Genomic DNA, 25,557 nt, shown 5'->3' on the forward strand with positions numbered 1-25,557 from the left:
TGCCATTTCAGATTAAAAGGTGTTTTCAGCTTGTTTCATCTGCACCCATGTGGCCAAAAAACAAGTTAATGCAGATTTAAGGATATTTTATCTCTGTTTTACAAGAAGAACAAGATTATTATGTTATCTAATAAAGCGATGCATTTTCCTGTCAACTGTAAACTACAGTAGATATTAAAGATATACAGGATGTTTTCTCAGAGGGGCTATGATATGTTTTCAGGAGGTCTGTTTTTTTTTGTTTTTTTAGTAATTTAGTTAATCGTATGTAAGACAATATTATTAGTTAAAACTGTGTTTTTGCAATAAACTTTCTTTTCTAGAGAAATGTGCCATTATTGTTATTGTTTACAGCGTTGTAAAAAGTATCCAAAGGTTATAATTGACACCATTCTAAGATATGAAGGTTAAAGTCACCCAAACAAATAGTCCTTGTGGTTAAATGAACATTATAGAAAGTCAATAAATGTACTTGTGTAATGTAGTATTGGAAAAGTATGATACACAAATATTAACATGTTTTTGCATACTGTGTTCATGCAGCATGCACTCTGCAAAGTAATATGTATAGATATGATATATTAGTGGAGAAAAACTCCAATATTTGCCTCCACACTGAACTAAACTACTTCAGAGTACACGTAGTTACATTCCATCACTAATTGATTCTGAGATGCAGAGTAATATGTTATTCATCTCCCTACAGAGGGCCTCATGCACAAAATATTCACCATCTCATAAATTATTGATGACGAAACGCATCTTATTTACATTTTCATCTCCAGCGTCTGGCCCCTCCCCCTGCTACGTCACACTCCATCCCCTTCCACGCGCTAAACTCCCGCCCCTCCCTCTCCCTCCGCAGAGCTGCATTCCTGCTGCCACATCGGACCGAACCATTCTGTGTCAGCGACGACATTTTACCTTGAGAATTTACCCAAATCTCACATGCCACACACGTTTCACGAACAGTTAACATTGAGTCATCTCTCTCTTTGTGTGTGTTCACCGACTTCATCGTGTTAATCACATTAGAGGTCATAGTTGTGGAGTTTGCCGGAACCAGCACCCCCCTCTCCTCCCGCTTTAAAGTGGTCTGCTCTGTCTTGCTGCCATGTTGGATGTACGCATCGCTGCTGCAGCTTCTGGAGTTCCCGACTGAAAGTTGTGCGTTTATCCGCGTACAGACACACATCGAGCTCTTATTATTCCACGTAACACCACACGGCGAGGTAAAGGATCTTTCTCGAGCAGGAGCAAGTCTGGAAAACGCCCCCGTCCGCCTCCGCCCTCCAGCCGGGTGTCGGACTCCGCGGAGATGATCCGGTTGCAGGCCACAGCAACCGGAGCCCGCATGGATATTCTGTAATTAGCAGTGTTTGCTGAGTCCGTCCGGGGATAACTGCATCGTTTCGGGGTGTTAACTAGAAGAATTCGGAGCCATGAACAGCCACCCGCCGCCCCGCAGGTCGGTTAACGTCGGCTCCATCCTCCTGACCCCGCAGGAGAACGAGTGCCTGTTCGGCTACCTGGGCAGGAAATGCGCCGTAAGTTTCCCAGTTTGTTTACCACCTGCAGGTCCAAAGAAGATGCTGCTACATTCACCCACAGCTCTCAAATTCAGCCAGAATGTGTCTTAATTTACATTTTACGCCACTGAGTTGAAATGAAGGAGCAGAAACCCGCCATGACACCGCCGTGGCGATCGAACCGGGGGCCCGGTGTTACGACATATTCGGTGACCCTAAACACTCGTTGACGTCTTTACTGTGTACCATGATGGCAGTTAAAAAATATGGCGACCCCCTCTGGCTTCAGTTTGTCCACTAGCTTCTGCTGTACAGTTACAGTTAAACAGCACAGTCAGCGAACCAGCTGAAAACAAAATGGTTTGCTTCAACCAGAAGAAGTCAGAACTTGGAAGCTGCTATCACACTAAAATCTGTTGACAGGTAATTTATATACAGGCACTAAAGCTAGACAACTAAATAGACCTACAAACGTTAGCGACTAACTCTGTAGCAATATCACAATATTATCCATAAATCAATAACTACATCTTGTGTTAAGTATTTGTTTACATCCGTAACATCATTTATGGATATTTAATGGTAATGATATTTCAAAAATATGTATTTAATATGAGTAAGAAGACTAATGCAACATTTCTTATAATCGATTAATTCCTTGAAACAACATTGGGATGCAGTCATTACAAATAACCCCTAATTACCTGCTCTTCATCGCTGATACAGATGAGATAGTTGATATTTTTTTAACGTTTCCGTATTTTAGAAATAGATTCACAATCTGAAGTTTATTCACCCATGAAGGTTATAAAGTCTAAGATGTAGTGAGCAAAGATAGATGATTTAATATTCCATAGCTTTAAAATTTGATGGGTAAGAACTATCTTGTTCTTGCTTGTTACGTCTACGAAAGTATTTTGCCTTTGTATCATCTTTGATATTCTTCAGATATCATTTCATAGACGCCAATAAATTGTCAGGACTAGCAGTATGAATGTTTGAAATTGGGGTTTATGTGGTTGATTTGGCCTCAAAGCAGCCTGAGGCTCTTTAGATGAAATTTTAAACCAAGCCAGCAAACGTAATCTTGGTTGGACAACAGAACATCTGGCCCGTTGCCTTTGTTGTCGTAAACTGGGCCAAAACTGTGATGGCCTCCCTCTTTTTTCTCGACCTTGATCTTAAATGTTATGAGATTTCCAGTTTGAGGAGCCCAAATGTTGCATCATCTGAAAAAAAAAAGAAGAAAAAAGTGTTGCTTGAGCAATGATACTTGGCGTAATCAAGGACGATCATGAGGGCTTGTGTCCTCTGATTGAGATGCCTTGGCCACTTCATGACAGCTTGACTCAGCAAAAAAAACAATTTCACAGAACATTTAACATGAAAACACCTGGATGTTGATTTGCTGAACGTGCCTCAATCTCATCTTTTTGGGGGGTGATGTAATGTGATGGATGCAGGACAGCTCAGCAGGTTTTAATGTCAGCTGCTGCTGGTTCCTGAGCTCATGGGTCAGATCAGGCTGGTAAACTAAGACTGGTTAGGTAGATTGGCTCTGATCGGCACGGCTGCAGCCAGAACATAAACTCTTTTTGACTTGTTCAGAGTCGAGTATCAGAAACCGTCTGTCGAACATCAAATGTCTCCTCAGATTCATAATTTTGCTGATTTAGTCTTTGATCAGATAGTTCTTGAATTTTTCCAGTTTTAGACTATTTGTATTGTGACATAGTTCTTATATGGCTCTTTGTGTTTGCATGTCTGTATAAGTAAAAGAAAAAAATGTTTATTTATCTCAAAGTTGGCTATCCAAAAAAGTCTAAATTCTATATTGTATTGATTCAAATTTAAAATAAAACCTCAGTGCTACTGACCAGTCGAGCTGATAATAAGGAACTGGATTGCTGCACATTATTGAAGATGGCGGCTTGTGCATTCTCTGATCTTTGGAAACAAAAAAACATGCATATCACTCGCTGAATGTTTGTTGATGGTTGTATTGTTCCTCACTTACTGTCATACCAGCTAAAGAAAGTTCATGAGACCATTTTAGCTACAACCGTCTCGCTCTCCTGTCTTCTGAAAACCTGAACTTTTAGAGTCAGTCAAGGAATGAATAAAATCAAGCATTTAACTCACAGGGATTTAAAGTAATGCTGTTCTGTGTATGTCTGATAAAATGACCACAGCGGTTTGAAATTGTACTTGTTAGCAGTAGATTGACGTGTAATTGAACTGTTTTGTTTCGCTTCAGTTAAAGAGCAGCGTTCGGGTGAACTTGTGGTCAGAATTCATCTTCTTTTCCACAAAGAAACCCACAGATGGAGGATTGTCGGGTGGATATTTCACAGAGCAGGATTAGAAAGTTATCTGTGACAGCAGTCAAACTCAATCTGGTGATTCAGATTTCTAATCTGTGATACTGCATTTGATATGAAGTCTCAGGTTATGCAAGTTATGGTTTCTTTCATCATTAAAGGAGAAACTGAATTTTATAAGATATTAGAAATAAGCTTCCTGAAGTGGCTAGTTTGCTAATCCAGCTTTGTGTGGAGCCCCTCTGCTCCTCAGACGGCTCTGTGCCGGAGTTATCACAGATAGATTACATAAAAAGTTTCTGGAAGCACTGAATAAAATAGTTTGGATTTATGACTGTTTAAAGCGGATTTTCTGAACCACAGGTCTTAAGATAATCTTGACCTCAACAGTTTTGCAGAACAAATTTTATTTCACTACAAATTATTAAAGATAAGTTCATCGTCAGAGTAACTTCTGTTCTTTTACGCCCTAGTGTAGCCTTCTCTGTCGAACGCAGATCGTATCAGTGGGTAAAACAGTTTTTAATGGAAAGACATCAAACATACCCAGAGTCCGTGTTAATGTCTGCTGATGTTTTGTTAAGTTGGACCAACAGTCCAACAGCCAACGATGTTCAGTTTATCTGGAGCCAGAGAATAAATTTTTGTATTAAAGAAGACTTCAAAAGTTAATTTGTAACCAAATTAATTTCCTGTCGATTGATTGATGATTAAACTGAAAGTTTCAGGACTAACTCAAGCCAATGACTGTCTTGAAGCTACGAGCAGTATAAAAACAATGACGATTTGGAAATGATCATCAGTGATGTAATTAATGGACCAGAACATTGCTTTTGTGGTTATCAGATGCAGAGTTTGTTGCTGATGTAACCTGCAGAGACTGTGTCTGTGTTTATAGCTGCATACTTTCCCTCGGTGAGAATTTACAGAAACTAAATGAGGCTTTTAACGGCCGACCTTTGACCTTTCCTGTGTGATGCTGAGCGGTGATTTCATAGTGAAAAGTGTTTCCTGCTGCTCCTCTGACCTGCACTCATAAATCACAGAGGAGGAAACCGACCCAGTGGCATTTCCTCTTTCCTCCCCCAGCGGCTGGAGTAACTTTCTGCCACAGAGGGAGAAATCCTGGCAGAGGATTTAACAAAGTGTGACTTCTGCAGAAACCTCAAAACCACAAACCAGAACAGTCTGAGGACAGGACAGTGCTGAGGACAGAACAGTCTGAGGACAGGACAGTGCTGAGGACAGGACAGTCTGAGGACAGAACAGTCTGAGGACAGGACAGTCTGAGGACAGGACATTGCTGAGGATAGAACAGTCTGAGGACAGGACAATGCTGAGGACAGGACAGTGCTGAGGACAGGACAGTCTGAGGACAGAACAGTCTGAGGACAGAACAGTCTGAGGACAGGACAGTGCTGAGGATAGAACAGTCTGAGGACAGGACAATGCTGAGGACAGGACAGTGCTGAGGATAGAACAGTCTGAGGACAGGACAGTCTGAGGACAGAACAGTCTGAGGACAGGACAGTCTGAGGACAGGACAGTCTGAGGACAGAACAGTCTGAGGACAGGACAATGCTGAGGACAGGACAATGCTGAGGACAGGACAGTGCTGAGGATAGAACAGTCTGAGGACAGGACAGTCTGAGGACAGAACAGTCTGAGGACAGGACAGTGCTGAGGATAGAACAGTCTGAGGACAGGACAGTCTGAGGACAGGACAGTCTGAGGACAGAACAGTCTGAGGACAGGACAGTGCTGAGGACAGAACAGTGCTGAGGACAGGACAGTCTGAGGACAGGACAGTCTGAGGGCAGAACAGTCTGAGGATAGAACAGTGCTGAGGACAGAACAGTGCTGAGGACAGAACAGTCTGAGGACAGAACAGTCTGAGGACAGGACAGTGCTGAGGATAGAACAGTCTGAGGACAGGACAGTGCTGAGGATAGAACAGTCTGAGGACAGGACAGTGCTGAGGACAGAACAGTCTGAGGACAGGACAGTCTGAGGACAGGACAGTGCTGAGGATAGAACAGTCTGAGGACAGGACAGTGCTGAGGATAGAACAGTCTGAGGACAGAACAGTCTGAGGATAGAACAGTCTGAGGACAGAACAGTCTGAGGACAAACAGTCTGAGGACAGGACAGTGCTGAGGACAGGACAGTGCTGAGGACAGGACAGTCTGAGGACAGAACAGTCTGAGGACAGAACAGTCTGAGGACAGGACAGTCTGAGGACAGAACAGTCTGAGGACAGGACAGTGCTGAGGACAGGACAGTCTGAGGACAGAACAGTCTGAGGACAGAACAGTCTGAGGACAGGACAGTGCTGAGGACAGGACAGTCTGAGGACAGAACAGTCTGAGGACAGAACAGTCTGAGGACAGGACAGTGCTGAGGACAGCAGCTGGACTCTGCTTCCTGTCCTGCAGGAGCGAAGGTTAAACACTGTGGAGAAATGTCAGATGCAATAGATTTGACATGGAACATTCACTGTCCTGTATCTATATGACAACACAGAATAATAGAAATCTTTAGCTTTCAGAGACAGCAATAAAGGAGTTTTTTACGACCAAAGAGTGGAGGATTTTGACTTGCATGCACCTGATCAAAGTTTTTACTTATTCAGTATCTCAGAATCTCTTACAAGTTTTGGTGCAAAATAATGTTAAAGGTGATGAATCCCAGTGACTGAATGTATAGTCACGTACTCTGTGTTCTTCACTGTGCTGCGACCGCGCTTCTTGTAAACTAGGGGACGCTTTATGATGATATAAAGTCGCATGTTGTGTTAAGACGTAATGACATGTAGAGGTTCCCGTGCTCAGGCTGGTTGGGCCGGAGCAATATGAGTGCAGGCCAGCAGGGGGACAGTCGTGCTCCGACACGGTACTGAGCAACTGGGCCAAGTGGGTGCACCCTAATGTGTCTCACACGGTTCCAAATCCCGACATTAGGAAAGTGTGAGGGAAGGCCGTGTCAGGCGCTGTTCCACCATCCAACAACCTCTTCAGCTGGAGCACAGTGAAGCCTTTTAAAAGTCACGGTAGCTCGACTTCTCCTGCTCTGAATTTCACCATTCTTCTTTTAATTTGTTTCTCACGAGCCCCCTGAACTCTATGGAAGTGTTGTCCCATTTATTTTGTAAGATTAAGTTGAAGTACAAAGACGGAGATAATATCAGACTTAGTTTATTCATTCTGCACGTTTACAGACTCCATTGGAAAGATATTTGCATGTGTGACTCATAATCTGATTTTAAAAGGTCTCTGCGTTGCCCCGATGACCTGCCCTTTGTTTCTGGTGAGGCAGCTGTGTGTTGTATCTGGTCCTTATCGCTGTTTAAATGCTTTGCATCTCGGCGATATCCTTCTATTGCTGCTCTGTGACGCATGCAGCTTGGATGTTTTTAACTACGCACCAGGTGTGGACACATGAGCGACGTCCCTCGCTGCAGAATTGATGTACCTGATTATTAAATATGTTTATGTTTAATGAGCCGTGTCATTAGTGAGATTAATCGTCCTGTCCTTTGTCGTCCTCATTCAGACTCTGTGTTCGGCGGTGGTCCAGGTGTACGGAACAGACCGGAGTTGCAGCTGGCTGAAGAGGTGCTGTGGAGTGGCCTGTCTGGTCAAAGACAACCCACAGAGGTCCTACTTCATCAGAGTGTTCGACATCAAGGTGAGTGAGACCTGGTGGAGAGTTACATGAGAACGCTGGTACCCATCATGTCTCTTTGGTTAGAAATTAAGCTAGGAGAAACAGCTGGTCTGCCTCTGTTCCACAAAATCCACCTACCAGTAATGTGTCTTCTTTTTTTCCCCAACTAGACTTTTGCGTTGGGTTATTTACACACAGATCTGACACTGGTTCTGACCTCCTCGTCCCCAACAGAAGGCTAATAAGCCAATTTCCCAGTTAATACTTGCCTGGAAAACATACCCAACATGATTAAACATTACAACATTACACATTAAAATGTACTCGACTGATAACAGCCTCGAAGTCGATATCTTATGGGTGAAAAATAGTTTAAAGTAATTCACTCCTTCTTAAAAAACATCCAGTAATATTGAGAAGGATTGTAGACGTAATATTGTTGTAGCTCAGTGGAAACTGGAGCAGAACAATCAGACGTGATTAAATCTACAATAATTGGAATCAGCTTGTAAACAACTGACTTCTCTTCACTCATTCTTGTATCTTTAATATGACCTCTAAGTCTGCAGTATGTGGATTGTCGCCAGACTGCATCCATTCACTGTCTGCAGTCACTGAGGAAATTAATATGGTGCATTAAAGATGATGTGCAATCAATTGTGCAGCCCTAATGGATCGCAGTGAATAACCAGCCGTGTGTGTTTACTTTCAGTCCGTTCCAACTGAAGCTATTAATATTTGTGCTTGTAAGGTCTTTCAAGGACAATCTGCATCCAATAATTTAGATTTTTCTTCCCCCCATTAATGAGCTCTGAGTCCAGTCAAGACAGTGTTGAGAAAAGACTAATTGTGTTGTTGTTTTTTTGTTTGCTTCTTGGATGAAAAACAGCCTTTTCTTATATATCTCAGACATTTTTTATAGAAATGAAAGGTGACTGTCTTGCAGGAGTGAAATCAATCTGGGGTTTTTTTTTCCTTTTAAATGAAGAGTGAGAGTTTAATGTGTAGGTGTTTTTGTAGTCGGTGGATGAAAGTCTGCAGTCACAGATTTGGTCCTTCGAGGAGAATCTGCCTTGATCTTTTATTTCTGTCTCATGTCTTTTGCAGGAAGGGAAAACCATGTTTGAGCAGGAACTGTACCACAACTTCTCCATCAGCAGCCCCAGATCCTACTTCATCTCATTTGCAGGAGATGTAAGTGTGCGACTCTTTGTCACTGCCGCAAAACTATAACATCCACACAATCTGGTCTCAGTGATCACGTCCCACTTTGTTTAACAAGGTGTGATAATCACTGGTTGTGTTTATAGACGGTGAGATCTTCACATGAGAATCTGCTTTCTCTCAGCTCTTTAACTGCTGCCCGTTTCACACACAGATGGTAGTTTTGAAGCAGCCACAGGCCTTCAGGATGCATCCGCTTTGTATAACGTTGCTGCTGTTTCTGACTGAGCAGAGAAAGGTTTTAGAAACGGTGCTAAAGTACAAGTGTGTAAAAGACGATTCCTGAGTCGATTCTTTGACTCCTGAGTTGATTTTATTTTCAGGAGAGGGCGGTAGATGCTTCTGTTTTATTTATGCTCACAGCACTACCTTGATGAGCAGGAACAGCCAGTCAACAAATACATTTTGCTGCGATTAAAAGAGGTCAAATGAAGAGACTGATAACTTGATCTTATTGCATAAAACGGGTGTAGACCAGGTTCTAATTTGAGGGCCTTAATTTCATTTGAAAGGGTGAAAGAAATCGTGCAATAAGCGCAAAATTATCTCCACATAATGTTGCTTTAACGATGATTTTCCCTGCTCCTCTTCCTCTCAGACCTGTCAGATCGGTCTGAACTTCGCCAGTGAAGAAGAGGCCAAAAGATTCAGAGCCGCCATCAACGACCTGCTCAACCGACGACAACGCAAAACCGGTGAGTTACAGTTTCAGTTTGTCTTCCTTCCTCCTTGCTTCCTTAACCTGCGTGATCTTTGACCTTTCGCATCTGAGCCCCGACTAAAGAACGATCACTTCCTGTTCTGCTAACGAGACATTAACCTGAGTCCCAAACCTGCCTGCCCTGCTCATGTCCGGCTGTCCAAACGGGTTGACACAGCTGCATCATGGTGGGGAATTCTTCTATATGAGCTGTGTTCAAATGAATTCAAACCATTGACATGTTAAGTTTGAATGAATTAGATTATTTCACAGTACAGCAGACCTGCATTATGTCTTCTGTATGAGAAGAGTGAAGATGTGATCTGTGAAGGTGTTTTCTTGATGAGGACATGAGTCGAGGCTCGGTGGTTTGGGACTGTTTTCCTTCTGTTTTCTGCTGCAGTGAGCTCAGCTTGCTTCTCTCTGCTGTAGTAAATCTTTCATCGTGTCTCTGCGTAGTAAACATCTCTGCAGTGAGGGTCCTCTTTGGCTTCTCTCCAGCTGCTCTCAGCATGCCGGCCTTTTGAAGTGCACCACTCAAACTGTGATGATGACTGAAGGTCTGAAGGCTCACAGCGCCGGGGCACACGAGGCTTTTTACAGACTGAGCTCTCAAAGCTTTTGCTTCACTTCTTCTTGTCACATCGAAGACTTCCTGAACAGTCTTTCCGACTGTTTTGCCCGTGGCGTAGAAGACATGAGGCAGCATGTTTTCCACCTGGTGGCTTTAAAACTGTCATCTCTCTCTGCCCACTGCAGCATCACACTAACTGAACAGTTCACCTTCTTCTCTCACCTATTTAAAAACTCTAAACTTTTCCATTTTAAGTTTTATTAATCAATTTCGGTCTTTTGGTTTTGTTTTGAAACTATAATTGTGTTCATTTTCCTTTGCAGAGAAGAGAGGTGACCCTAAAAATGGTATGTTGATTCAGTTTTGTTCACTACGTCGCTACTGCAGTTTTTTTTCCCCAATCAATAATGAGATGTAAGGTCACATCAGTATTGTTAAAAGATGTGATTTTCAGTTTGTGATAATAGTATTATTGTGTGGTATAAAGAACATGTGAAGCAAAAGCTGTCAGGCAAATTTACTTGAAGTGTTTGTGTGTTTTGGCGCATAAATTACACTCGAAACATGAATGTCGGGAGGTGACAAGGTCGTTCTCTGTAAAAAGGCAGCAAGATGAATCAATAAACAAAAGATCTACAAGGCCTAACATCTGCACTGTATCACTCATACAGTTATCATATTTGTATTATTAACATATCATTTATTTTTCCAGTCCGGTTAACTCACACGATGTTGTCGGTTTTTACTGTAGGACAACCGAAACGTCTTGGGTCAAGTTTAAAATGCAGCTTGAAGAATAAAAAGGAGCCTGAGTGTCCAGGTTAAATTGATTTGTAATCCGATATACTTTAATTTTCACTCCAGCGCTCCTGTAGACGAGATCAAATACACAAACACACACCTCAGCTAGACAAACTACAGCAGACTGGTGATACAAAGCAGCTCTCTGTATGGAAAAAAAGCAAGAAGCTGATTTAAAAACAGTGTTCACGCTCATTGCCCTCTCTAAAAATAGAAGTCATTGTGGATGACAAATGCCTGAAGACTTGGAGCGCAGAGTTGTGGTGCTTCCTGACACGTTGGCGGCGTTGTTTCACAGACAGCGTGACTCACACACTGACAGTGAAGTCTGCTGCAGGTTAATCTGGTCAGCGGGAAGCCCATCTGCGCCATATGTGGACCACATGGCCTCCGTTGTTGTTCCCTTTAAACCCTGTTGTGATGCACGTTAGGCCTAATCTGTAATCCCCACGGTTTCTGCTGCTGTACGTTTGTTTCGTATAGACTTCATTTTCATCATTGAGTTTATTGGGAGAACCGCGAGTCAGCGGTAACATTTTTAAAGTATCCGTGTAAACATGCCAGGATTAGCTCAACAGTGCTTGGACGGTTTGTTGAATGAAATCGTGTTTTAAAAGTCTTCTGAGAAAATAAACGTAGATCAAATGTGTTCAGAATGTGTTGAGCATTGGGACCATGGACCTCCACTAAAGAGTCCGCAGACTGCAGACATGCTCAATAAATGTTTGCGTTGTGATTGTTTAGAATCTGAAGGTTTTATATGTGTAAAACTTCCCTGTAGCTTTGTTTTTTTAACTGCTGTAGACCAGGTATTCTTTAGAGTTTTTACAAAAACTCAGTTTGCCTTTTTGACTCGAACACGTAGTCTACGCACGAGATTAAACTTGGAAAAAAGATGCATTTTCACATTGAGATTTCTTATTTTAGAGTGAAATAGACAGCAATTGGAGCGGATTATTACCATGTTATTGACTAGTTGCTAGTTGCGTCTTTGGGTCCTCGGTCAGATCCAATCCAGAAACGGGTGTAGCACATGTGTCCTCTCCAGCTCCACCATCTCATCCAAAAAAGGTCACTTGTGGCACCACAAAACCAAGATGGTGACAGCCATAATGCCAAATTCAAAGCTTCCAAATGGTGTTCCACAAACCAATGGATGATGTCAGGGTGGGGTTACCCTTGATGGCCACAGAGACTGTGACTAAACAGGTTGACATCAGCACTTTGCACGTGTTCTCCTGTCCCCAACAAAAGATCGTCTTAGGACAGATCTTTGGTAAAGTCAAAGCTTCTGACTGTGCTGCGGGTGGAAAATAAACTATAAATTGGGCTGAATCCTGCGGATGAAGACGGGTTGTTGTTACTCCTACATGGACTTTTTCCAGATGGAGAAGCTGTTTTCCTGCGTTGGTTTTCCTGCACCTGAACGCCACCACAAACACAGTCGTGCGTAAAGGTTTCCCGTAAACATCAGAGGTTTAATTTAGATCTTCTTCTCTGCAGCTGCGTCTGAATGTCATCCCAATAGACTGTTTGCTTTCAATAAGCCGTCTGAGTGTTGGCAAACACTCACGCTGTAAAGAGCAGGATTAACACATACTGAACAAATCGGTCAACCCTTCAATCAGCTCTGTGGATTTGTGCCTGGGATCATTCATTGAAGTTTCTCTCCAGCGGCACAGATTTGACATTTCGGTTGTGAAACATGAAACCATGTTTGGGACCTTGTTGCTCTGGATTTGTCTCTCTGTTTGGGAGATGTATTTGTGTCTCAGTTTGCCTCCACTGCGCCTCTCTGTATGTATTGTTGTTGTTCTTATTGTGAGAACATCATCAAAACACCTTTTGTAGGAAAGAAGCTGCTCGTGTTGGTACTTCAGGTTTAAAGGGATATTCCGCTGTAAATTTAATCCATGGTCTAAATCACTGTGAAACTGTGTTAGACTCCCTCTCAAGAGATGAAGTTAGCAGACCGCTAATTTATGGAGTTTTATCAACCTCAGAAACGACCGCACGACAACAATACACTGCAGTAAATGGATCCAAATATAAACCGCCACCAAAAAGCCACAAATAATGCTCAGAACAGCACCAAACTTCAGCAACAGTACAAATAGGGTCTCAGCACATAGTCCGGGGCATCTAACCTCCGCTAGCTTAGCTGGATTTCTACTGAAAAGCTGACTAAATTTACCACTCTTCTGCAGCAGCTTCCTGTTGACGGGAAGTCCCGACGAGTCGATTACCGAGTGCAGTAGAGTTCCGCGGCTCATGGATGAAAATGTATGATTATGACTCCATGGAAAAGCAATCAAAGTTCATATGTGTCTTACCTGCCAGTTTATAACAGTTATTATCCAGAGCGGACAGGGAAAAGAACGGAATTGAGCATTTCTAACCGCACTCGGTAATCGTCGCGTCGGGACTTCCCCGACCCGGAAGCTGATGGAGGAGAGTTGAACTCTGTTTTTAGCTTCACAATAGAAATCCAGCTAAGCTAGCGGAGGTTAGACGCCCCGGACTATGTGCTGAGACCCTATTTGTATTGTTGCTGAAGTTTGGTGCTGTTCTGAGCATTATTTGTGGCTTTTTGGTGGCGGTTTATATTTGGATCCATTTACTGCAGTGTATTGTTGTTGTGCGGTCGTTTCTGAGGTTGATAAAACTCCGTAAATTAGCGGTCTGCTAACTTGATCTCTCGAGAGGGAGTCTAACACAGTTTCACGGTGATTTAGACCATGGATTAAATTTACACCGGAATATCCCTTTAACCCACTGTGTTGAGGGGTCACCTCTATCTTATCTTCATTGACAAACTGAATGCAGTGGGCGTGCATGGATGCTCACTGCTGTATCCAACATAGTGAGATGTAAACTTTATACTGATCATGTCAGTTCTGGTGTCAGTGTTTGTCAGTACAGAGTCCAGCAAGTTCAAATTGAATACTTGGAGTTGGAACGTGCTGCATCCTCGTGTTCTTGGCAGGAAACGCAAGTTTTTTTGGCAAACGGATCAAGAGAGCAGCATTTTGTGAATCTATAATTGGCCTACTGCTTGGAAGCAGATGGAATTTGTAGATCCCAGTGCAGATATTAAACCTGAGGTTTAGTAAAAAAAAATAGTTCTTTCTACAAAACAATTTTTTTAATGAACAAAAGAGGCTGAAGTTGTCAGATAATTAAAGTTGACTCAACACAAGCAGCTGTGAAAGATCTTCATCAAAATAATTTGATTGACAATCTGACATTTTATATCAGCTTTCAGCACTTGACAGTTTTTGATTGATGGGCGATGTGGCCTAAATATAATATTGCAATATTGTTGGACTGTACTGCAATTGAAAATATATGGATTGGTATTTTAAAAACTTAAAAAGCACAATATAAATGTGAGCTCAGGGTGAAACTGATGAGATAATAATTCCACTGAAGAGTTCAGTTATTAAATTGCCAAATCATATTTGTTGCTTTTTCTGAGTTGATATAAATATAACTGATTGTGTTAAATGGCCATATGATGTCATCTCATATTGATCGCAGGCCCCTGTAAATCTAATCGATATCATATCGTAGCAGACTTTGTTATATCAGCAAATATCGTATTGTTGTCCAAAAATTCAATGCAATGTAATATCGTATTGTGATGAAACTTGAGATTTACGCCCCTAATGACCAGTGGTACTGTCACTAAATATTAACACATCGAGTTTTTGATAAATAATCATCAGTAAAGTGGGAAAGTAATAGAAAAGGTAGAACAGTCTGCAGAGTTCAAAGATAACATGACTTTACTGCAATGCAGCATTTAAAACCAGGAGAAGACACTTGTGTAATATCCCAGTATCTAAAATATTAAGACAATATATACAGTCTCTAAATCATCATACCGATATAACATTGATGTGTTGCCCAGGTATCAGAACCTAATACTGCATGATTCTGCATTGTTCATCCCCTCTCAGTACAGAAGTCATCGCTGTAGCTCTGAGTATCACAGAAACAGTCCCGTCCTGCCCGTCCTGCCCGTCCTGCCCGTCCTGGTCCTCAGGAGACGGCAGATTTGACGTGAGCCTGTTGGTCTGATCGTAGACGTCCAGCATTCATGGGGAGATCAGGGATTTGTGCTGGGATAAGCAGTGGATTAGTGATTATGTCAGATGCTGCTGCAGTTTGTGGAGATTATGAGGAATTCGAAGACTGAATGATTCGGACCAACATGAGAGGAGAAACAGCAGCCAACGTTTATATTACAAAAGATGGATCACAGCAGCTCAGTGCAGACGGATGAGATGAGTTTAACATGACTGTTGCCTGATGATCCCTCAGGTACCAGGGATGAATAACGGCATATTGATCAGCGTGTGAAAAATATTATATATATTATAATATAAAAGTATTGCTTGCACCCTCCTGTAGAGTATTGTCTTCATTATCACCCCAATAGTTGTGTTAAAAGTTGCTTCAAGTAACCAGAGAGAGATGAGAGATGGTGTCTGTGGTATTCCTGCTGTATGAGTGTTAAAAAAAGCATTGAATGGTATTAAATGTTATATTCAAAAGGTCTTAAAAGTGTCTCCTTAAGGAAACTGGAGTGATTGGACAGAACAAACAGCATGTTGGATGATTAAGATGATTGTTGGAGTTAAAAATGTCAAGTTTGTCCTGAAGTTGGTCCCAGAGGGAAGATGGTGGGATTATAGAATGTATTTGATTCATCCTCTGAAGCTCTGGAATGGGGTTGAGACATATGTGCTGATGATGGTTTCTCCCTCCCCGCCTGCAGGTCCAGCTCTGCACATGGCCACGGTGGACATCAAGAACCCGGAGATCAACAACGTCCGATTCCACAACTCCCACAGCCACCAGCAGCCGTACCACCTCAACAACATGCTGAGCCACAGCGGGCTGAACCGCAAGGACAAGAAGACCAAAGGCAAGAAGAAGAAGTTGACCAAGGCCGACATCGGCACGCCCAGCAACTTCCAGTGAGTCACGCCTCGTGTATTTAACATGACTGAGTGCTTTAATTCGGCAGCAGATTGACGATGAGATGCTGTTTCATCCAGAATCAGACATTCAGACATGTACAGCTTTTGATCTGACAGTTATTTCCTTATTTATTTGATAAAGAAAAAAGAAAAGTTTCTCCTGAAGCCGAGTCACATCTTCAAATGTTTTGTTTTCTCCAAAACCCAAAGATACAAAGATAGAAAACACAGCACAGAGAAAAGTGTTGTGTGGGAAATATGACTCAAAGATCCGTTACTCATGTAGTCGGTTCTGTTCAGATTAAAGTAAGAATGGTCAGCAGAGTCTTTCATTAGACCGTCCATGTCCAGTAAACATCCACATCTATCAAACTCCGCACCTCCAGTTTGTAACAGAGGCTTTCTGTTGTCTCCATGATGAAGATGAGACACTGAAGTGTCTCTTAGTCAGGCTGGACAGAAGTCCTCCAGAGACAAAGAAGACTTCATGCAGCTGTTTTTACAGCCTGAGTACAGGAAGTTCTCACGATGCACGGCCTGTCTCCTTTCTAAACAACAAACTCACAGACGTCTTGGGAAATGACACTAATGACAGTAAAGTGTACAGTTAATGTGCTGAAGTCTTTCATCGTCTCTGTGACAAATAATCAACATTCAAGTTATTTTAAGGAGATGCAGCTCTTTAAAATGTCTCCTGCAGTGTTTGCAGTCACAGACCTGTGTCGTCCCGTCTGGTCCAGCAGTTGCACAGTAAACATGTTGCGTTACAGTCTGAGAGCGCTCAATGACCCCACTGTCTCTGTGATTGATGTGTGTGTGTGTGTGTGTGTGTGTGTGTGTGTGTGTGTGTGGGCTCGCTATTTAGCATGTGCACACTGTCGCCTACGTGCACATGCTAAATAGTTGATGTACTTCTGCATATTAATGTGTGATCTCACCACATATCTGTCCCGTCTTCTTCAGGCACATCGGTCACGTGGGCTGGGATCCTAACACAGGTTTTGATGTGAGTACCCCCTTCACACACACACACACACACACACACACACACACACACACACACACACACACACACACACACACACAGGAGCACAATAGTGACCTGTGTGTTGGCTGCATGATGAAATCACACAATAGGCTCTTTTTGTTTCCTGCTCATATTCACAAACATCTCGCTGCGTCTCAGAAGCTGCACTGAGACACAGAATGTTCCAGAGGGACTGCAGCCTTGTTAGCTCATCAGAGAGCTGAAGAAAATAATAAATAATCTGATTTAAATACAAACACATGCAAACACAATCCCTCCTCATCTTCCACAATCTCAAAAACCTCTAATTTCATGAATAACTTTCAGCTGCAGTGGCACAATAAACACTGTTCTCCACCCCCACACCACTCCCCAGATTCTTATGTGGTATCAGTGAAGTTAATTTGACTTGGCATTATTTATTAGACGAAGCACCCACAAAGAAGTCCTTCATCATTAGCAGTGCTGTGAAAAGTATCCAAAAAGTCGTATTTGAGTAAAAGTAAAGCTATCGAGTTGAATCAAATGTATCTTCAGTCAGTGTTTCCTTCTTTGTCTTGTTTTATCGTGTCATCTCCTGCTGCTCCTCTTGTTGTTTAATGAACAGCGTTAAGGTGCGTTACCAACACTTTCTGGACTATAGTGTCTGTCACAACTGTTATACTCCCGCCGAAGTGTGACAGATGTATTAATGTTGTGACTGCACGCAGGGGAACGTGACATCTGTACTGTGACTGTTCACAAACCCACACAGAAGCCATTTTATTTCAGCGTTCTCTTTCTTAGGGCAGCACTTGTTTAGAGCACCTAATTGATTCACCTCCTACTCATGCTGGACTGTTGTGATGTCAAACTCTGATCTAAAGGGAAGCCAACAGAAATCTAAAATGTAAAAACAGCATCTGGTAACAAACACAAGAGTCAGAGTCACAGTCAGACATCCAGGTGACGTAACCCTGACGGGGAACATGTAAAACAGCATCCAGTGGACTGTGAACACATCGTTTCATCAGTGTTCTCATCTACAGTTTGACTGATGTTTGTGTTGTAACATGGAAGCTGTTCAGGAGCCCTGATGGGTTTCTCGTAGCAACCGGAGCTGCTGATGCGAGTCGTCGAATGTTGTGTACAGCCTGACGGGCTTAACGAGCAGGAGGCTGATTGCTTTCCACTCGCTGCCTCTTAATTGTCTCTGAACCCGACCGACCAAGCGTGGCGAACTATCCCGAAAACAACGTGATCCCACATGTCGGTCACACACCAGAGAGTCCCAGAATGCACTGCAGCGTGTCAGAAACAGGAGGTGTGAGTATTCCTGCGAGCTGTTAGAGTGCTGCAGGTTCATGGAGCAGCGAGAGGTGTTTTGTGTGTCGTCAGGGTTCAGGCAGCTTGTAATTCTACCTGTCGGCCACCAGGTGTCACACTGACACTGACTGACTTATGTGAGTTTATCTTCCCTGCAGAGGAAGCAGAATATCTCTGCCACACATCACTGATCACTTGCTGCGTGTCTCAGGAAGTAATGGGGCTCCTTACTGACAGTCAGATAAAGCACACAAAGCTGTTCGACCTCCAGGAGTCTTCAGTTAACAGTGTTGTATCTGTAGATGTCATCAGTCCGTGTTGGCATGTTTAAATGTCCTCCGTGTTGTTGTTGTTGCAGCTGAACAACCTGGACCCCGAGCTGAAGAACCTTTTTGACATGTGCGGCATCTCCGAGGCCCAGCTGAAGGACCGCGAGACGTCCAAAGTCATCTACGACTTCATCGAGAAGAAAGGAGGGGTGGAGGCGGTGAAGAACGAGCTGAGGAGGCAGGGTGAGCACACACACACACACACACACACACACACGCACACACACACACACACACACACACACACGCGGACACCTTTGATGTGACAGACTGATCCTAAGTAATCGTGAAGCAGCGCAGCATTTGTTGGAGAGTGAAGCTCCTCAGTTTCATCAGGCACAGCCACTGAATTCGCAACAGTGTCTCTAAAACACTGAGACGAGTCTGATTGAAGATATTCTCACAGGTTTTTATGTTTTCACTTGAAATTATCCTAATCTAACTAACCTTTCAAAACCATCCGCGATGTAAACTGTCAGATATTTTGCTGTCCTCTTGAAAGGTTCAGTGCCATAAACTGTATCAGCAATCAGTGTATCGTTTAAGTCATTTATCAAAGAAAAGACAAACAACAAAACAACTAATCAGCAATTTTATTTCACTTTATACTGACAGTACATCTGTACATTTGTTGAAGGTTGTCAGTTTGGATATTTTTCACTTTATTTCTAACATTTTATGGAACAAACGATGAAATGTTTCTTCAAGAAAAAAGCTCAATGGATAAACAAACTTCAGTAACTCTTTAACTGTTCCTGGATGAGCTGCTGTGGTTCTCTGTCCTCAGTTTAACGGTTTCTGAAGGTCAGTTCTGCTGCTTGTGAATCTATTTTTGCAGGTTGCTGATACATAAATTCTGTTTTCAACCATAGCTGTTTTTTTTTCCTTTCCCCAAACTGAGAAGCCTCTGAAAGAGAGAGAAAGCTTTGAAAAGTCTGCTTATTTCTCGTGGAGAGTTAGAAACACTTCATATCTGTAAGGCTCCAATCAGCAGCCAGTTAGTTCAGCAGACTACAAACGAGGGGAAACTCGTGGGCAATGACAACAAAATCCACCTATCGTACCTCCAGAGCTCTCTGATGGACACGTTACATCTTTCTGTTTTTAACCCTCTGAATCCCAAGCATGAAATACCACGTATTTTTAAATGACTGGCATTTACAAACCATTTGTCCTATCCAAAAACTGGCGTAATTGCCAGATTCTCATGTTTCCGGGGGTACCTGAATGTATCACAAGCGTCAAGTGCAACATGTCTAAACAGGCCGGAGAAGACGGGAGAATTCATGAAATTTCATCAACCTCGCTTTGATTGCCATGTCGTCTTTGAAACATTTGCAGAAAATAAACTGTTTAGTGTATCTAAATTCTGTAAAAAACAAATAATTCTACGCTTCTTAATGCTTTTGGGAATCCCTGGATGACGGACATACGCCGAGTATACGCGCTTCAAGAATTCTTTGAATGTTACGTCCCATGGCATAGTCTTGCAGGCGTAACATTTCTGCTCAGAGCCGCTCAGTGCCTGCTCTCACTGCCTTACAAAACTTGTCTCAGGTCAAATTGAACAACTTATTTTTCCTATGTTCCTTAGGCCTGGGGGTACCTGAAAATGTGGTGTATACACTAATTCCTTATTTATTCAATTTTTAAGAAAGATAAAATCACAGAAATCCAATTCCCGTTTTTCTTTTTTCTAATGATTTATAGCTTTTAAATTTTGGTACACTGCATGAAGACATAATTGGGTTACATCAGCCTGTAGCCACTGTTGTCCTGAATCTATAGAGGTGCAGCACTTCACTTTGCAGTGAAAAATGAGACCACAGTGAGTAAAAATGTGACAGAAGCAAAAAACGGCCAGAAACTGCCTGGGATTCAGAAATGTGTTATTTCATGGAGGTTATGAGCCGGACGATTTATTGAGTTTGTGTTTAGTGTCGCAACAAGTCTAACGTCTGGGATTTCTCATCCTTGGCTGGAACTTTCTTTAGTTCCTGGAAAAATTATAAGCGCAATATAACAAAAGCAGAAGCAAAATCTCTGTTTCTGTGAACTCTCACAGATTCTCTCTCAGTTTTATCTTGAACCGTCGTTTCCTTCCTCTCTGCCGTATCTCTCTGTCAGACAGGAGACTTTCAGGTGAGCAGATGAAACGATATTTCCTGTCTGATTTCTTTATTCCTCGTGACAGCGTCGGCTTCTTCTGTCCGGAGTTTTTCTTCATGTTTTATTCATGTTAAACTGTTCTGAGAGGAGAGTCGAGTGATCAGAATCTGAATTTAGGCTGATGTAAGTGTGTGTGTGTGTGTGTGTGTGTGTGTGTGTGTGTGTGTGTATGTGTGTGTGTGTGTGTGTGTGTGTGTGTGTGTGTGTGTGGATCTCAAGACATCACTGGTCTGATTTAGACTTCAGAAAATTAAAGGTACAGAATTGTTTTTTTTCATACCGGCAGTCTGCAGCTGTAGTTTCATTATCGATCAATCTGCGTATTATTTTCCAGATAATTTGTCCGTAAAATCAGCTAAATTAATCAGCACAATCGACCTGAAGTCCACATTTATACGTTTATACTTCTCTCCCTCTATCATGGGCTCATGGGGTCGACTCTGAGCTGCCTTCAGCCAAGTTTCGGGGAAAAATCCTCTCAGTAGTTGTTTTCTTATAATCCTGCTGACAAACCAACAAACACAACGACTGTTGAATAACTGGACAGTTGTTTTCATAATTTGTAAAAGTCAAATGTTTTTGATTCCAGCTTCTGAAATGTGAATATTTTCTGGTTTCTTTCCTCTAAAACACAAACTGAATCTTTGGGGTGAGGTCGTCATTTTGTGCTTTGGGAAACACTTCTTTCACAATTTTCTGACGGTTTATAAAACAAACAAATCAATTAATCAATCAAACATATTGAACAGATAATCTTTAGTTGGAGGTGAGTACGGTGATGCTCTGCTACATGAAGCAGGTGGAGCAGGTGTGGTCACTGTCAGTGTGACGGAGACCTTCGTGTTATTGATGAATCCTGATCGTGTGTGTTGTCTCCACCTGCAGCTCCCCCTCCACCTCCTTCTCGTGGTGGTGCCCCTCCTCCTCCTCCTCCTCCGCCTCACCACAGCTCGGCTCCACCCCCTCCTCCACCTCCGTCCAGAGGGGGCCGAGGAGCTCCTCCTCCCCCTCCTCCCTCCAGAGCCCCAGCCTCAGCTCCACCACCTCCACCTCCCTCCAGACCAGGAACTCTGGGTGCCCCGCCTCCTCCACCTCCTCCCACCAGGGGAGTTCATCAGCCTCCTCCTCCTCCCCACCATCACCACCACCACCACCAGCCTCCGCCACCTCCTCCTCCATCCTCCTTGCACTCTTCTGTCGCCCCCCAAGCCCCGCCCCCTCCACCTCCCCCATTGGCCCAGCAGTCTCCAGTAAACAGCGGCGGCGTCTCCGCCCCTGCTCCACCTCCACCACCTCCTCCTCCACCCCCCCCTCCCGGCCCACCTCCTCCTCCGGAGCTGGACGGCGTCGGCGGAGGCGGGGACTCTCCTCACTCGCCGAGCCCCGGGGGGAAGTCAGCGCTGTTGGAGCAGATCAGAGGAGGAACCCAGCTGAAGAAGGTGGAGCAGAACAACCGAGCGCCGGCCTCCGGCATCGGGCGAGACGCCCTGCTGGACCAGATCCGCCAGGGGATCCAGCTCAAGACGGTAAGATGGCGTCTGATCCCAACATCACTGTAACTGTTGGCGTCCTGTTGATGTCAAAGATCCTAATCCTGTCTCGGTGTCGTCGAGGTTTGGAAACATGTAACAAACTGTTCTGGTCTGTTTCGTCTCCAGGTGGATCATCCCGAGTCCGGTCCTCCGACAGCGGCTCCCACCGCGGGCATCGTCGGCGCTCTCATGGAGGTGATGCAGAAGAGGAGCAAAGCCATCCATTCCTCAGGTACCGGCTGATACAGATAACATGCGGACATCAACAGAAGATGAACACCTCTCGTAAATCTGTACTGTAACTATGAGGCAACAGCTAGCATCCGGCTAACTTAGCTTAGCACAAAGACTGGAAGCAGGTGAAAACAGCCAGTCGGGCTCCGTCCAAAGGGAACCAAATCTGCCTTCGAGCACGTTGTTAAAGGTTTCACATCAAATCTGTGTAGAAGTTACATTTTGACTAATGTTGGTCGAGTCAGTAGCTGTTTTTATACTGGGCAGCAAGCCACCAGTTTGGCGTCTTTTTTGTGGCTAGGTCCGCGGGTTTAGGCAGAAGGCGGTATATTGGGGGTCTGCTCTGGTCCGCCAATTTGCTGCCTCGGAGGGTACACTTATTTCCACCTCACCTGCAATCTAAATCCGAGGCGTCAATGTACCAACAGTTGCGTGAGTGCGACCCACAGCCGGGGAGTTTTAAAACCAGGAAACAGCTGATCACAGCAGTCAGTCCATCACCTCATCTGCAGACGTCAAGATGAGCAACTGGACAGCCGCTGAGATCCAGGAGATGCTAGCGTCTCCTCGGTCTCTGTAGCTGTTTGCTTATGTTAGCTTGTTGTTGCAGCAGTAAGCTAGGAACGGTCACTACTTTCAAATTAAAAGCCCCCTGCTAAGAACCCAGTTCTAAACTCCAATGGGGTGCAATGTAAAGCTCTTATTTTGAAGACAAATTCGTTGTCACTGTTCACCGCCCAACTTCGAGCTTCACGTCACGTCACATGTTTACGCCTACCTCAGAGGCGGCTTTTGGAAAAGGAGGAATATTACACCTCCGCTTTAGAAAGACAGGCCGGCACATTACCGCCTTTACTTTGGAGCAAATGTGCCGCCTTTTCTATCTAAAAAGGGCTACTGACTTCCTGGAGTCGTCACTGTTAGCCTGATGTTACTGTTCACTGTACATCAATCTTCATGTCACAGACACCTCAACTGACACAAATTCAGATCTTTCTGTTCTGTTGTGACATTTAAGTTTTTGTGCAAATTAAACACAAAACTCTCAGAAAGAAAGAGAAAAGAGGCACTCTTGTATCTCGTCTTCATCTCGCTGACAAAATTTAGATTTTCTGGATTTCCTTTTTTCAAATATGTGTTTTATGTTTTCGTCTTTTCCCAGACGAAGACGAGGATGACGAAGACGACGAGGACTTTGAGGACGACGACGAGTGGGACGACTAGTGACGACTCGTCTCCTCCACCCCGCTCCCTCCGCTGACACTAAAATATCTTCCAGCATCTGACTAAAATTGTAATGTAAATGTTGTATGAATTGGCTGTATATTTATTTTTTGCTTTTTTTTTTTATGACTATTATAATTAATCTGTGCAATACCTCATCTGTTAAATCTGTATCGTTCGTCACGTCATCGTTAGAGACTCTACACTTTCCCCGGGACGTCCTGTCAGTAGAAAGCACTTATCACCGACATCAGCACGGCGTGGCGGCGCGTCCGGCTTCGTGTCATTATCAGTAACCGTTAATATAAAACACTCGCTGCTCCACTGAGACGGATCTGAATCGGGAGTCCTCGTGCGCTCCTCGGGAAATATTTCTGTGTTCATTTCTGTGTTTTCATTCCTCGTCAAAGAAACTGAAAAGGGAGACGTACGCGTGACCAAACAGGCAGGATCCTCTTTGTGTTTGTGGTTCGGCTTAAACGCGAGATAACACTATTTTCTTACCGTGCTTCTTTTTTCGTACCTCCGAGTTTCCTAATAAATCGTAGTTTAGTCGTGTTATTTTTTCATAAATCCTTTTGACCAAAATGCGGCGGCTCGGTCGCCTCATGTGGATTTTCAGCTTTTATTTTTTATGAAATTAAAGCCGTTTATTTGCACACAGTTTAAACGATAGTTCAGTTTTGTGTTCGTCAGGTGTGCGTTCGGTCAGACGACTTGTGTTTTATTTCAGACGGCGACGATAAACACTTCTAAAGCTGAAGGTTTTGCAATATTGAGACCTTTAAACGGGACGACAGACATGACTGATGATGTTTCCGTTTTTTTGGCTTAATACAAAAGCATTTTGACGCACATTTACGCACACACACACACACACACACACACACTCTGTGGCATTTGTGAAATGATGGAAGTTTCGTTCCTGACGTCTGGTTGGTTGTTTTTGTTGTGACAGCATTCCGTTATTTCCTGCGCTCTGGTCAGTATTTCAAACAAATATCACATCACGCAACGAAGACTAAAATATATAAATATCATTCATCTTCCTCCGTCCTTCAGTTAATAAACTATAATTTTATGCAATGCGACTGTAAATGCCTCCTTTGTTGGAGAATAATTTTAAAAGAAAGCAAATAATAATGAACCAAATGTGGCATTTGAAAGCAGCTTGTGGGTTTGGCGATGCCTGCGATCCTCCGTCTGTAAGAGGCGTAAAGAAATAACGCGATGCTCGTTTTACCTGTTCGTCCTTAGAGTTTTTACCGTCCTCCAGCGAGGCTTAATGCTGCATCGACAGGCCGAGATACTGACACAGAACCTGTGAAAAGGGTGGGGAGGGGCGGGCGGGCGGGGGTGGCAATGAAAATACTAAATTGTATACTTAAATAAATGTTAATATTTACAGAGAAACATGTCTCTTGTTGTTTGTAAAGCTTGTATATGTAAAAATCGTGCATCCTTACAGGGAATTATCCCAAACGTCTTCATGATCGTGTTAGCATTTAGCTTCAGGTGCTTCACAGGTGTTAGCATTTAGCTTCAGGTGCTTCACAGGTGTTAGCATGTAGCTTCAGGTGCTTCACAGGTGTTAGCATTTAGCTTCAGGTGCTTCACAGGTGTTAGCATTTAGCTTCAGGTGCTTCACAGGTGTTAGCATGTAGCTTCAGGTGCTTCACAGGTGTTAGCATTTAGCTTCAGGTGCTTCACAGGTGTTAGCATTTAGCTTCAGGTGCTTCACAGGTGTTAGCATTTAGCCTCAGGTGCTTCACAGGTGTTAGCATTTAGCCTCAGGTGCTTCACAGGTGTTAGCATTTAGCTTCAGGTGCTTCACAGGTGTTAGCATTTAGCTTCAGGTGCTTCACAGGTGTTAGCATTTAGCTTCAGGTGCTTCACAGGTGTTAGCATTTAGCTTCAGGTGCTTCACAGGTGTT

The 25,557-nt window shown here is 43.4% G+C and overlaps 1 protein-coding gene across 2 annotated transcripts; it reads left to right on the plus strand.

Annotated features, from left to right (window-relative positions):
* The first annotated feature begins 876 nt into the window (after positions 1-876).
* On the plus strand, positions 877-24,709 carry wasla (WASP like actin nucleation promoting factor a). Of its 2 annotated transcripts, XM_030426603.1 has the most exons (11): positions 877-1,547; positions 7,403-7,537; positions 8,624-8,710; positions 9,339-9,435; positions 10,338-10,361; positions 15,599-15,800; positions 16,767-16,809; positions 18,494-18,647; positions 21,519-22,159; positions 22,292-22,397; positions 23,562-24,709. In XM_030426603.1, exons 1-11 carry the CDS (start codon positions 1,443-1,445, stop codon positions 23,621-23,623), a joined length of 1,656 nt encoding a protein of 551 aa, XP_030282463.1. In that variant the 5' UTR covers positions 877-1,442; the 3' UTR covers positions 23,624-24,709. The 2 variants fall into 2 exon arrangements, with proteins under 2 accessions (XP_030282463.1, XP_030282464.1); XM_030426604.1 differs by lacking the exon at positions 10,338-10,361.
* The last annotated feature ends 848 nt before the right edge of the window (positions 24,710-25,557 follow it).

Source organism: Sparus aurata, chromosome 8 (genome assembly GCF_900880675.1).
Source record: "Sparus aurata chromosome 8, fSpaAur1.1, whole genome shotgun sequence".
Lineage (NCBI taxonomy): Eukaryota > Metazoa > Chordata > Actinopteri > Spariformes > Sparidae > Sparus > Sparus aurata.